Genomic DNA, 15423 nt, shown 5'->3' with positions numbered 1-15423 from the left:
TGCAGGCATCTTGATTGCCATGGCTATATAAGTGCTTGCAGAACACACCTTCTTCCAGGCATGCAATTTATTTATGCACAATGACATAGTTGCCATCTGTCCACAGAGCCATTGCACTTTAATTGGAGCTGTCCGTGTGAAGATGGTACCTGTACCTACATGAATTGGTTTATGAGGATGGTACCTATTTTCCTTACACCTTACAACATTGTACCACCTCACTTAAAAAGTTTGTATGCCATTATAAGAAATGTTTAGTCCACTCCTAAATTCAGTTATTATATACATTTCTATACTGCTACAATGTTCTTCCTTTCCCCATAAGAGCAGCAGGCTGTGTGGAATGTCATTCCATAAATGGACTGCTGCCAAACACACACCCTAAAGTTTCAGAGTCTGACACTCCTCTCTCCTCGTCAGTTTATAGGATAGAATTCCATGGTAGGCCTGACTCACAATAATAACATGAATGTAGGAGAAAAGTTGGTAACACTTTCTATGAGGCCTGCCTTTATTAGGTCCTATAATGGCCTTAATAATGACTTATAAAGTAGCTATAAGTCATTGTAGCAATCATTCTAACTATGTATAATGTCTTCACAATGACTCATAACCACCTTTATGATACATTATATCAGTTAATTATGAAAGGTTATAATTTAAGACGGAATAATGCATTATAAATATGTGATCATTAGTCTGTGTGTTTGTCAAATGTCATAATGCTATAAGTCATTGTAGCACTCATTATAACTATGTACTTAGGTCTTCACAGGACCCCATAACCACCTTTATGATATATTTTGCATATTCATTTATGGTTATTAGCATGGTGACTATGCTGCTATACAGACATAAAATGTAATACACTGCCAAACGATTTTATAAGTGGACTTTGTCAGCTTTAAGTAACGTGACAAAAGGATAGTGTTGTTATGAACAGATGAGATGAGATAGGATAAGGCATTATGAACTTGTTAAAACAAATGAGTACTCTGACAGTAAATACAACAGGATACAGATGAAAAGCCCATTTTATTGTCATTTCAACAATGGCAGTACATTGATATTGATATGATTTTATAAGTGGACTTTGTCAGCTTTAAGTAAAGTGACAAAGTGATAGTGCTGTTATGAAAAGATATAAGATTATTATAAGAAAGGATAAGGCATTGTGAACTTGTGAAAACAAATGAGTGCTCTGACAGTTAATACTTTAATTTACTCTATCTTTTATGTCCTCATCACGTTCTTAGGCTATCACTCTCTCTGCAGGCATTGTAATGATTTAGTCTGTACATGTTTTTTGCCTTGCAAGCCCTGGTATTTCCTTCAAGAAATGCAAATCTAGTCCAATCATTGAAGCCCCTTTTTGTTCTAAAAACATTACAAATGATCAGGGAAAACAAAAACAATAAAAACATCCCAAAACCTCACTGAAACATCACATCAAATTAGTCAAGGAAGTAAATCAAATTACAGCAGGCTTATGATGCAACAAAATGGCAGAAATAAACATAACCCCAAAAAAATCAACAATAAAACAATTCTTGATAATTTGTATACAAATGTATGCCATCTCACATAATAGCAAATCTCTCTCAATGTATCATCGTCAATGGTTTCAGTTCAATTCATAGTGAACTGATAAATCATGGCTTTCAGTCATCTGTTGAAACCTTGTTCGAACTCTTAAACATTTTTTACTTTTACATTCCTCTCAATGAATACACAGTGAGCGTACTAGTATAATGCCAAAATTCAAAATACATAAAAATAGCTTCATTTCATCATTCATTCAAAAGAAAAACTTCGGCATCCAGCATATTGTAACTTTGAGTTTGCTTAAAGCATTGCCAATCTATGTGCACATCTGTAGTGTAATTTTGTTCTGTTTTAGGCTTGGTGGTGAATCTACTACAGCTGCAGAAAAAAAACTTGACTAGTCAATATGCTAGCTTATTGCCGGGTTACTGTGCACCAAAATGAATGTTGCATTTATAAGAACTCAGGGACAAAAAGGAAGAGCAAATCTTTCCAAACTTGGAGACAGTAAAAAGAGAATGTATCTCAATAATTTGTAAACCACAAAAATGAAAACTAAGAAAAACGAAGGCAAATACAAACAAAAATGTTGGCGTCAAAGGCAACTGAGTGAAAATATTGGAAGAGAATGGAGTTTGTCAGTGTCCAGATCTTGGGGGATTCCTGGAAAAGCACAGAGGCATCAATTAGACTGTTTTGAGAAGGGGCACGACCTGAAAGTCACATGATTGGCCTTGTCGGTCCTTGGGCCACACTAGGAATGACTAAAAGAGGCATGTTGACAACAGACAATCTGCAAGAAGAACTAGGAGAGACAACTGCTGTCTAATGTCATAGACATGACAAAGAGTTATTATATCATGCAAGTCAACCAATGACACAAAGGGGACTTGATGAATATGAGTGACGAATTAGTTACACTGACCATGCCAGTCCATTTTGCAGGTGAGAGTTGGATATAATGATTGGTTAGTGCTGCATCAATACACACCACAAACGTGGAAGGACATCCATGGAGGATGTCTCCTGAAACCCCAAACTGGAGTACGCAAACAAGAGAGGATCTAAACCTCTTAAAACACAGATTACAGCCTCCTTCCAGGAAGCTGCATAGAGGCAGCCACTCCTGATTCATTTTCATGGGGACTCGCACCGGCACCAGGCAGAGGCCCGAGGCTCAGGAGTCTCTAATAGTGCATTTCTGCTCTAAGGGGACAGGAAGAATGAAACACATTCACTTGGTGAGAGGCCGTCAGTAAGCTCTCACTACCCACAATGCAGTGTGTTTCTCCGTCCCATAGGCTCACCATTTCCATTTCCAAACACTATTGACAGGTCACCTATGTGGTGGAGTACACTGCCAACAATGTCTGCAACTGGACTTCAGGATGTAAAGGGGGTTCACGAAGTGGCTGAAGTGGAGAGAGTCTCCTGCTTAAAGTGCCTTGGTGTGTTCATCAATCATGACCTCTCCTGGACCAGACAAACTGAGGCGGCTTTCAAAACTGGCCAAAAGCGCCTATAGCCCCTATGCTTCCTAAGGAGACTTAGGAAGTTTGACACGTCTACCAAAACTCTGACCAACTTTTACAGATGCACCACTGAGAGAATTCTCACTGGCTCCATTACCACCTGGTATGGCAGCTGCTCTAAGCCTAGTCACAACAAGCAACATCACATCAGGCATGAAACCAATAGCACTTTACAGACACACACACACGCTCACACAAAACATTTTCAACATTTTTCACATAGGATCAGTACTTACTGATTGGTGTTTCCGAAGAGCCATGAGAGGCCTGAAAGACAAAGTGAAAAATCAGCACAAAGTATTCTTTGTTTACTCATTTATTTAATTGTTGTATACACACTCACTTTACATACACATTCATTCATACTCATTGATCCATTTTCACATTAACATTCATACACATTTACTTACACATACACACACAAAAGGGGATACTTTACAAAATAAAGTCTTCAGAATCATGCAACTCTAGGACCTAGACTATAAAAGGTATTAAAGCAAGGGTGCTACATGTGTCTCTTTGTTTGGTCTCCGTAGTTCTGCGTGCATGTGCGTTCAAGATCGTGAACAGAGATTAGACAAAGAACTATCTTATGTGAAGGGCGAAATTTTAGTGTGTCATATGTGTGGCTATGTAAAGGCCAACGTATGTGTAATCTGTGTGATTACAGTGCCAAGTTAGAAGAGGAAAATGGTTAGTAATGCAAATAAGATCCTATTTCTGTGGGGAGCTTAACTAACATTAACTCTTGTATGGTGTGGCGAAGCCAACTACCTAATAACCTAACCATAGAAATGTATCCGAACAGTAATGTTCAGTGATCAAATCAATTCATTGGCAAAGGTTAAACAGTCTTATGCTTAGCTATGTATCCATTATGCTATGGTAGCTATAAATGCCCAGTTGTTATATCGAAGTTACCAGTCCTTGGGGGAAAGGGGTTTCGAATGGGTCATGTCGTCATTGCAGAGCAGTGCAGATTGGAGGAACCAAATACACCTTTTGTTTATCTTGCAGTTTATCTTCGCGATTACTTGCTTTGCTTGCGCCCATTGCAGAGTTAGCTACCAGACTGTCCTGATTATACCACACGTAAGTTCCTGATCAAATCACACAATGAACGAATTCCATGTGTATTAACAAAAACATAGACCAGGGGAGTTGCTTAATATTGTAATGCTATGATTAATGTAGAATATACAGCTTAGCAAGCTACATATGACAAAGTAAAGATTCTATCCAAATTTAAGGTCTGGTGACTGGCGTAGAACGTTGACATTTTAACATTTTACTTTAGCGGACTGGTAGTTGACTAAACTGTCCGGACTAAACCACCACGTTGTGTGTATGTGTGGAAGAGTGAGCACTCATTGACCAAGAGCTGGAGGAGCCAAATCCCTGTGTGGCTATGCTCCCCCTCGGGTGTGTGTATTGTGTGTGTGTGTGTGTGTGTGTGTGTGTGTGTGTGCGTGTGTGTGTGTATGTATGTGTGTATGTATGTGTGTATGTACGTGTGTGTTTGACTGGTTTAGTGGCCGATTTTCATGAAACCATGATGGAGGGTTGTTGCATGGGCCTAGGAAGAACCCATTACATTCTGTTTTTTGGATCACAGGCCAGATCCATGAGTGCCCTTCTAATTTGAACTCTTACAGGCCTAGTCTATTTTCAGCAAAATGTCACTACCTTTAACTCTAAACTTCTATCTGGATCAATATAAGATGGAGGCAGACATGCTAGGCTATATGTTGATTTTTTTCAGGGCTAACCACATCTGTCATCGTTCCATTAAGTTTCATATTAGCCATTATATTAAGAACAAATTATTTTGCATCTATTCAATTCTCATACTTTTACATCAATTCTCACACTTTTACATTCAAGACATTTCTACGGGCATAATTAAGTCAATCAGCTGTCTCCTACCAGCAGAACCTCAGCCAGGTTCTCCTGTACCTGGCGGAGGTTCAAGTGGTAGAAGGCAGAACCAGAGGCAGGTGGAGGAGGATGAGGAGGAAACGACAGGGGGCAAGGAGGAAGAGGAGGAAGAGAGGGGTTTGGGGAGGAGGATGAAGAAGAGGAGGAGAGGACAGGGGGCAAGGAGGAGGAGGAGGAAGAAGAGGAGGAGGAAAAGAGGGGTATGGGGGAGGAGTAGGAAGCCAAGAATGAAGAAGAGGAAAAGGAAAGGTTGAGTATGGGGGAGGACGAGGAGAAAGAGGTGGAGGAGGAAAAAGAGGATAAGGAGGAGAAAGAAGACAAGGAGGAGAAAGAGTAGGGAAAAGCAGACAAGGAGGAGGAAGAGTAGGGAAAAGCAGAGAGAGGAAGGAGGAAATGACGATGGAGCAAGAGATGATGACGTGATGACTGTGTATTATATTTAAGAGACTGCAATAATGGGCCTGGGATAATGAGTCACATTACACACTGAAAAGGAGAGCGCAACAAAAGGCACGTCAGCACTAGGGTCAGCTGTGTGTGTGTGTGTGTGTGTGTGTGTGTGTGTGTGTATCAAAGAGAGAGTTAGAATGTCTATGTGTGAGTGAGTGAACATGTGTGTATGTGAGAGACATGTGTGGTTGTGAATGATATACGAGGAAAGCATGAACCTCTATCTCTATGTCCTTCTCAGTGTAGTGTTACGACCCTGGCGGGTCTAGGTCCCGCCCTGTGATATTTGCATGCCTGTTCTGTCTCTGTCTCTACAGCAGGTGATTGGAAACAGGTGTATCATTGATTGGCTGGGCTACAAAAGCCATGATCAGCCGGCAGACGGGAGAGCTTTGGTCTTCCCGGCATTTGGTTATCGTTGGTTATTGGATAGGAATTGGAATTGGATACTCGTTGGATTTTGGATCGTTGTCGTTGTTTGTTTTGCATTTACCCTTGAACTGACTTTACATTACATCTTTGGTTTCTATTCACAACACTGACATTCACCACACATTTTGCTATAATTATTATATAAATATAACCTTGTAACAATTAATAAATACCTTACTACTATTATTATTATTATTATTATTATAAATTCTGCATGGCCTCCCCTTTATGTTTCATGCATTTGAGTCTAGTAGTCCATCATATTAATGTCTGTGACCAATGACCTCACAGCCTGTAGTAATGGCCACAATCTCCCAAACCTGCCTTCAAAGACACTTCACAGTTTGAAGAAACAGATTTGTATTAATCATGTGTAAGTATATTACCCAAAGAGACAACTGTGTTCTTTTTAGCTAAACGGCAATGATTCAACAATGACTACCAATTACATTTCAGCTCTCAGACACACAAACACACACACACACACTGGTCACCTGCTTGGTTGGGCTGGCCGGACTGCACACCCGTGTTGGCTCCAAAGCCAAAGCCTGAGCCTGCCGATCCAGAGCCAAGCTGACCGCCACTGGATGGAGCCTGGTACAGAAAGCCCTGGTACAGAAGGGCACGGGCACAACCACATTTACATGTGCACAAACACATACACAAAAACATGCATGAACACACATAAGCACACAGACACACACACACACACACGAGTGGAAAACAACAGGTAGGAGGAGAAACATAGAAAAGGAGTGGAGATACAAACAAAAAAGAGGAAGAGCAGGATATATACACATGTTCATACACATGTTCACACACACACACACACACACACACATCTCATTCTAGAACCTGCCAAAGGGATTTCTGATCATGTCTCATTCTAGAACCTGCCAAAAGGATTTCTGATCATGTCTCATTCTAGAACCTGCCTAAAGGATTTCTGATCATGTCTCATTCTAGAACCTGCCTTAAGGATTTCTGATCATGGCTCATTCTAGAACCTCCCTTCAGCTCTCACCCTCTCACATACTGTATGCATTGCTATCATGTGTGCCATCCCTTGACTCTGACTGGGTGTGAGGGCATTATGTTATCTGTCCCTTCCCCTGAACATGGACACTCTCCCTAGCCTGTTCCCATCCCGTCCTACACTCGTTTCGGGAGGCGTGACATCTCATCAGCCAGACCTTCAGAAGAGGCACGCAGCTGCACTGAGGGGTCGACAGATCAGACATCTCATCTTCCCCCCTGCACTCTAGGCACTATGCACACCCGGGCTCCAGAAAAGACAAAGCGCAAATGCAGGTTTGCCCTTTCTCTTTGTGACTGGGATTGCCGCAGCCTTGTCTACGCTGTGAAATAAATAGAGGTGCTCCTCACTGGAATGGACTCTTTGCATTTTTCTTTGCTTTTCTTTGCCCTGTTTATTTTGTGATAACCTTACCGTTCCCAATGTGGAGGCGCCGCTGGCCTGTCCAAATAGGCTGGTGCCGCTGGCCTGCTGACACAAGTGGAGACACAATCAAAGAAGAGGAAGAGCAGGATACATACACATGTTCACACACACACACATGTTCACACACACACACACACACACACACACACACACACACACACACACACACACACACACACACACACACACACACACACACACGAGAGAGAAAAGAAAGAGAAATAGTTGACAGATAGACCAAAAAAGAGTAGAGGATGACGTTGCAGGCGTGTCCCAGCTGGCATAAGAACCTGCCAACAGGAATGAGAATGTGTCTCATTCTAGAACCTGGCCACAGGATATCTGTTTGTGTCTCATTCTAGAACCTGCCCACAGGATATCTGTTTGTGTCTCATTCTAGAACCTGCCCAAATGATTTCTGATCATGTCTCATTCTAGAACCTGCCCAAAGGATTTCTGATCATGTCTCATTCTAGAACCTAGAGGTGCTCCTCACTGGAATGGACTGTGCAATTTCCTTTGCTTTTCTGTGTCCCGTTTATTTTGTGACAACCTTACCGTTCCCATTGTGGAGGCGCCGTTGGCCTGTCCGAATAGGCTGGTGACGCTGGGCTGTCCGAATAGGCTGGTGACGCTGGGCTGTCCGAATAGGCTGGTGCCGCTGGCCTGCTGACCAAACCCTGGCAGGGTGAATGCGCTGCCCATGCCTGCAGAAAACACATAATAAGGACACAAAGTGAATAGAGTCTTTTTTATATGAATAAATGCCTCAGAGGACAGAACAAATACAGATAGAACATACACATTTAAACACAGCCACAAACACACATGTACATATGCACACATGAATACACAATATGTTTGGCTCTATGCACACAAAGAGACACACACACACACACACACACACACACAGACCCATACACTTTTTCTGACAATGACTTCACAGAGGATCAGACTGTCTGTCTGGAGGCCCCAAATTCTCTACACTCACCTCTCTAAAGTTCATCTACACTCTACTTCCCTTACTGTGGCACACCTATGACAGCACACCTGAGTGGACCACACACACACACAAACAAACATACATAATGCATGCCCAAAAATGTTCTTACATATTCAGACACACATGCATTTAGGCATCGTTTATTTATGAAGGCATCATTTGGGCATACAAAACAAATATAGGTTCTTAGTTATTTATTTTAAGTTATTAACATTATTTACTTGATGGGTGACATCACTCAGCACCCCATTGACGTCCAAATGACTCCGATTAATTTCTACGCGTTTGTGTGCCTAAAATGTTTGTGTTTTTTACAATGGCTTGACGTCACTTAGCACCCCATTAATGTTCATATCACCTTGAAGGCGTGCTCCCAACTTGCACTATGTTGATTCACATGGATGTTTTACACAGATTGAAATGGCTTTAGTGACACACATCTGTTAATTCTACAATTTTCTTTTGTTCAGCTCATCATGCAGCTCTCATGATCTTTTGCATCTTGTGTCTCGTCTGTGCCAGTGTTAGAGTGTGTGTGCGCCCAGGTTGGTTGAGTGTGTGTGTGTGTGTGTGTGTGTGTGTGTGTGTGTGTGTATCCATGTCTGAGTGTAGACAGACATGGACTTATCTACCCCCATTTTAAGACGAGGGCGAAAATGCCTATCACAGTGAGGTGCCTGTATGATCTGACAGGACACAGACAAAACTCAGCCACACTTGTGTGTGTGTGTGTGATAGCTTGCATGTGTGTGTGATAGCTTGCATAACTTACCTGAAAAGGACTCCTGTCTGGTCACTGGTTCAGGACAAACAGCCTGAACTTCAGACACTGAGAAAGAAAACATTGCATTATTACTAGTGCTGTCAGTTTAACGCGTTATTAACAGCGTTAACGCAAACCCATTTTAACGCCGTAAATTTTTTTATCGCGAGATTAACGCGCTTTTTTTTATTATTCATTTTTTTTAAACATTTTTAGATTAACTTTCTTTTTGGCCTCGCAAACTGTGTAGTAGGCTAACGTTACGGTTTGAGTGAATGGTGAGCGCGATACGGCAAATTGGATGATAAAAAGCTTCTGAATAGAAAGTTTACTTTTAAAAGTTGTGTTGTGCAAAAGAAGCGAGCTTCACTGTTGTCTGAAAATGGCAGGCAGCTGGCTGAAAGCAAAGAAGTAGTAGGCTTACCTTTTATTGGTAACCTAACTGTTACGGTTCATTGTTTCTGAAATAAGAGGCCTGACTGCTATGTTCCCAGCAAACTTGAAAAAAAGAAAATATTAAGCCATGGTTTAACTGCACTATAGGCTGAGTCCTTGTTTACCTGAAATGTGCACTTTATAATTTTATTTTGTACCGCCCTGTTTGGCAATGTTGGTTTTCAATAAAATAAAACATTTGCTTAAAGCAAGCCAATCCACTTTTCCATTTTGATAAGGGCAATAAAATGATGGAAAAAATAAATAAACGAAGGGACATTTAGAATAGATACAAATTTGCGAAATTAATCGCGATTAATTTTTAGTTAACTATGACATAAATGCGATTAATCGCGATTAAATATTTTAATCGTTTGACAGCACTAATTATTACCAATTATACTTAGTAAGAAGTGTATATGTAAAGATCACAGTATCGTCATTTTAAATCACATCAGTATAGATTACATAAAGAAAGTGAAATTACATAATGAGTCTCCAGCTGCTTAAATCCTAAAGGCCTCCCACCTCCCACTGTCAAGTAAAGCCAGAGATGCACTCATTCAAGTCAATCAGCTTCATTATGATTGTGAGGGCATGTTTAGAAGGCCGTTAGTTCTTAACACTTCCAACACCAAGGCCTTTTTTTTACTCTGTTAGGTAGTCTGCCATGCCTGATATTTTTGTATATTTCACCTAACTAAAAACCATGAGGCAAAAGTGGTATTTATGATTATATTCTAGAACACCTCAGCAATAATAAAATGAGAGTAAAAGGAATGTAGTAAAAACATTTTTTTATTAAAATTAAATCTAAAGACTCTAAAATGAAATCTAGTTTTAGAGGTGCTCAGACACATTGTAAATATTTTGGAAGTTTTCTTTTTTACTCTGAACCTTGTAAACATAGGTGTTTGCTCCACATAGGTGAGTTTAGCATTCATAAAGTGTGTGTGGTTTCTATACTAATTATAAGTAATTTAGAAACTGACACTTTCCTTCACCTAGACCACTATGCATATTGATGAGATAGGTGTGAACAATCTGGGACACCTCGGTCAAAGACAATGGCCATGACGTAATGGCCCTGGAATGTCTTTGTGGCCCTCTACCCCCTACAGGTTTTCTTGACACATCATGACCCAATAGTGATCACTGAATTACTATTCCCTTATTATATGAACAGTTGTCATTTGCTAATGGGCGGGTCGAAACCTCACTCAGAGCCTGAAATGTGCAAGTGATTATTTATATTTTAGTTTCAAACTGTACATACAGTATTTTAAAAGTAAAGGGTTCAAGGTTGCTGTGAGTGATAGTTGTATGTTTGTAGGACAAAAACGTGCAGAGATTTTAAAATCTATTAATCAAAATACCACCCACGGGGCAGCTTGGGGCTGGAAGAGTTAAGCCTTATAACGACTTTGCACAACCTACTACAGAAGTAATGGATGCAATTATTGTAAACAAATACAAAAATGTTGTTTGGCAGGTTTCTCTTTCAATATCCACTCCACAGCACACACAGCTCTATAAACATTTGTCTCACAGATGACCCTGACATCAAGAGGTGAGTGAGTGTTTCATCCCACGGGCTAGTCTCTTACTGGCCGGAATCACCTAAAAATAAGTGTGTGTAATCTGCCTCTTTGGCGTATAGGTGAACTGCTCTTCTTTTTGTTGCTGTCTTGTGAGTTCAAAAAGGAAATGGTGAATCATCTGCACAGAACTGCATTCATTTCTTGTAATCATGCATAATGGAGACATTGTGAGTCTCCAGGTAGCATCAGAGCGTCATGTAGCATCAGAGCATCATGTAGCATCAGAGCAGCTAGCTTCTTTGGAACTGAAGGGACATGTGGTCAAGTCCTCCTCAGTTCTTGGAATTAACCATCAGAATGTATTAATTATTACAATCAAAATGTAGAAGATGCACTGTCAGTAAGGACGCACACAAGCAAACACATTTAAGCATATAACCAACCTGCTGCAGATATCATCATGACTTCCTTCCTGCAGAAGTCCTCCAGCTGCGTCTTCAGTTTGGAGACAGATTTCTTCACAGCCTCAAAAGAGAGGCCTTGGTTGATAGTGATGTTGGATAAGTCTTTAAACTGAGGTGGGTCAATGGCGGACTGGAAAGTCTAAAGAAACACAAGACTGAAACCTGAATACCTGATAACTGAAAACAAACTGAATTTACAGTAAATTTGCTTGATGTAAGTCAAGACAACATGGTGTGGAAATTAAAATATTTGTGTGTGGAGTCTGGTTTTATTGAGATGTGGCATCAAAACAAATTCTATAAATGAAAATTCAACTCACAAGAGACCCTTTACAAACAACTGAAAACAATAGTCCTAATGAGGACAGTACAGCATCCAAACCAGATTCTACCATCAAACAGTTTAACTAACAATGCATCACTATTTACCTTGAGGAAATGGATGTGATCCTCCGTGTTTGAAAGTTGCTCCAGCTCAGCATCTCTGCTCTTCAGCTCAGCAATCTCCTCCTCCATTCGCTTCACGAGTCATTCAGCCCGACTCACCTCAGCCTTCTCCTGAGCTCTGATCATCCCAGTCACCTCATTTCTGGCAATGCGCATTCCTGGTTTGAATCCTACCTCACTGGGCGCTCGTTCAACGTGTCATGGCAAGGTCAGCTGTCTGTACCTCACCGCCTCACCACTGGGGTGCCCCAAGGCTCGGTGATGGGACCACTTCTCTTTGCCATTTACACCACCTCGTTGGGCCCTATCATCCGCTCGCATGGTTTTTCCTACCACTGTTATGCCGATGATACTCAACTGTTTCTGTCTTTCCCTCCTGAGGACACCACGGTCTCGACGCGGATTTCGGACTGTCTCGCTGATATATCCACATGGATGAAAAATCACCACCTTCAGCTGAACCTGGCCAAAACGGAACTGATGGTCTTCCCAGCCAAACAGGTCATCCACCACAACATCAAGATCAATACTGACTCTTTATCTCTTGCTCCATCCAAAACAGCAAGAAACCTCGGGGTCATTATTGATGACCAACTGACCTTCACGGCCCACATCGCCTCTGTCTCCAGGTCGTGCCGCTTTGCGCTATACAACATCCGCAAAATCAGGCCGTACCTAACCCAGTATGCCACCCAGCTGCTGGTGCAAACCTTGGTGAGCTCCCGCCTTGACTACTGCAACGCCCTCCTAACGGGCCTGCCGGCTTGCGTGGTGAAACCACTACAGATGATCCAGAACACGGCGGCGCGTCTGGTGTTCAACCAACCGAAAAGGGCACACGTCACCCCGCTACTCATCGAGCTCCACTGGCTGCCAGTAGCTGCCCGCATTAAGTTCAAGTCACTTATGCTTGCCTACAGAGTGCTTACTGGTTCTGCTCCCACCTACCTAAATGCTCTTGTAAGGGCAAATGTTACACCCAGGACGCTGCGCTCGTCTAGTGAGCGTCGTTTGGCACTGCCGTCCGTGCAAGCACGGCAATCCAGACTATTTTCATTTGTAGTTCCACGTTGGTGGAACGAACTGCCTAGTACTACCAGAGCAGGGGCGTCCCTCTCTACCTTCAAGAAGCTTTTGAAGACCCAACTCTTCAGAGAGCACCTCCCCTCCTAACTGGCACCTGACTAGCGCTTAACTTGCACTTCAGCAGTTACATTCCTGCACTTCTTTTTCCTCTTTTCTAGGTTGTTGTTTTTCTAATTCTCATGTAAAGTAGTATTTATTGCTACACCATGCTTTTTTATTGCTCTTAGCTTGACTGTTCTCTCCCTTGTACGTCGCTTTGGACAAAAGCGTCTGCTAAATGACTAAATGTAAATGTAATGTAAATGCCTACGCTGCTTTGCCTTCAGCCCACCCCAGGCAGGAGGGGTTAGAAATGCCAGGTATGACAGGAGGTTGTTGCAAGAGACACAAATTGTTGTTTTGTTTTTTAATTTACAAGGATCGTTTAGGCACTCTTGCTTTCTTTTATCAGGCTGTCACAGCAGTCACGGTATTCCTCCATTTATTTCATATTTTATGAGGGTACCTCGCCCAAACATTAGTTAAGATGTGAATGTGTACAGAAAAGCATAAGCTATCATTATACTTGGTTCCAGCTAGCAGGGTCAGGTTTGCGCGGTTTCGGTCATCACATAACTTTGCACCTGATGATCATTACCTAAATCTTCTCAATACAGTAAAAAACAGAACAGACTATTACATTTCTTTGTAAGTAAGAATTTAAGACAACTCATGTAGAAGTATTAGCTCCCGTACTCGCCTGTTTCTCTGTCCATTCCAATGCAGCTGAGACTACGACGTGGCCATTATGGTTGTCCATCGAGCAGAGATAGCAGATACAACTTTGATCCGTGCGACAAAATATCTCCAGAGGCTTCTCATGTTGGGTGCAGATTCTGTCCAGTAGCTGGCCTGTGGCATCAATCACCTTGTGTTTTCGCCCAGGGGTTACATCGTTATGAAGTTTGAAGTGTGTTTCACAGTAAGACAATAGACAATCCAGACAGGACTTCAGAGCTTTACGTTTTCTCCCAATGCAGACATCACACTCCACATCTCCAGGTCCAGCATCACATTGAGCTGGGGAAGCAGTTTGGATGCTGGTCTTCCTCATCTCTTCCACAAGCTCATCAACAATATTATTTCTGTATAAAATGGGTCTTGGAGTGAAAGTCTGTTTGCAGTTAGGGCAGCTGTAAACTTCTTTATGTTCTTCCCGATCCCACCAGTCCTTAATGCAGCCCATACAATAATTGTGTCCACAGAGAACAGTTACCGGATCCCTAAGGAGATCCAAACAAATCGGACACGTAAAAAGGTCCTGATAACTTGAAATCGCCTCTGCCATTTTAAGCGCTTGTAAACACTAAACAAAACTCTTCAGCAACCATTTTTACTTTCTGTTTCGTTTCTTCGGAATGTGGTGCACTAACCCTAGGGTCTGGTGTTGAGTGAGAAACCAGCACAAATAAAAGGTCAAATAATAATATAGTGAGTGACTGGCGGAGGGAGGGACTGAATGATTAATGACTAATTGATTGGGGTTGTGGGCAGGGGCGGTTTTAGGCGGCACTTTTTCATAAGACGTGGGGGGCGGCAAGAGCACTTTAAAAAAAAAATTCATTTGGGCCGCGAAGCGGTTTTCTATTATCTATCATATCACTGTGTGTGGAATTGGCAAATTGGCGCCCCCTGCAGCTGCAGGCGCCTCTGCTCGCTAAGAAGGTGCCGTGGACAGATCCTGAGTGAGAAGGGAGAAGGGGGAAGGGGGAAGGGGAGGGGGCGCGGCGCGGCGCGGGGGACAGTTCACCTCAATGGAACCATAGACATAGTATACACATTATGTGGTCACCAAGGGCAAGGTGAATTGGTGGAAGGAGACCACTGACTGCTTCAACTTATCCAACTGGTGAAGGTAGTACGTAGTTAGCAGAGTATAGATAGATAGATACTTTATTTATCCCGAGGGAAATTACATACATCTTTTACAGAGTAGTCTATTACATTATCAAGATAACTATTGAAGGATGCTCAAGTGGACAAGGTAAAAATGTGTTTTCAGTCAAGTGTAACTTAACCTAAATTCCTATTAAGGCAACCAGCTAATGTTGAGCACCAACAGAATTGTTTGCTAGCTAGCGTTAGCTAGCTGATTTGACCATAGGGTATGGACATGTTCATTCATCTGGCACTAGGCTAAAGTGTTAGCGAAGTCCCGCTAGCCACAACTAACAGAATATAACCGCATACAGAGTACTAGTATAATCTTAATAATGAACATGACGATAGCTAGCTGGTTAGACCATATATTTCCTTTGGACACAACTATACTAGCCAGCGTTAGCG

General features: G+C 41.9%; 2 protein-coding genes across 3 annotated transcripts; both read right to left on the bottom strand.

Moving 5' to 3' along the window:
• Positions 1–1016: 1016 nt before the first annotated feature.
• Positions 1017–12143, bottom strand: LOC105902965 (nucleoporin NUP116/NSP116-like). 2 transcript variants are annotated; one of them, XM_031570707.1, is made up of 8 exons: positions 11995–12143; positions 11545–11704; positions 9135–9191; positions 7918–8066; positions 7348–7401; positions 6392–6506; positions 3314–3344; positions 1017–2208 (listed from the first exon to the last, which is right to left on the bottom strand). In XM_031570707.1, exons 1-8 carry the CDS (start codon positions 12079–12081, stop codon positions 2184–2186), a joined length of 678 nt encoding a protein of 225 aa, XP_031426567.1. In that variant the 5' UTR covers positions 12082–12143; the 3' UTR covers positions 1017–2183. The 2 variants fall into 2 exon arrangements, with proteins under 2 accessions (XP_031426567.1, XP_031426566.1); XM_031570706.2 differs by lacking the exons at positions 1017–2208; positions 3314–3344; positions 6392–6506 and having other exon boundaries at positions 6756–7401.
• A 1264-nt stretch (positions 12144–13407) lies between these two features.
• LOC116217903 (E3 ubiquitin/ISG15 ligase TRIM25-like) lies at positions 13408–14531 on the bottom strand. The gene has a single exon (XM_031570709.2). The coding sequence runs from the start codon at positions 14423–14425 to the stop codon at positions 13808–13810; it is 618 nt and encodes a 205-aa protein (XP_031426569.1). The 5' UTR covers positions 14426–14531; the 3' UTR covers positions 13408–13807.
• Positions 14532–15423: the final 892 nt, after the last annotated feature.

The sequence above is a fragment of the Clupea harengus genome, chromosome 7 (genome assembly GCF_900700415.2).
Source record: "Clupea harengus chromosome 7, Ch_v2.0.2, whole genome shotgun sequence".
Lineage (NCBI taxonomy): Eukaryota > Metazoa > Chordata > Actinopteri > Clupeiformes > Clupeidae > Clupea > Clupea harengus.
Note: the sequence above shows the minus strand (reverse complement) of the source record. Positions and strands in the feature narration are given on the sequence as shown.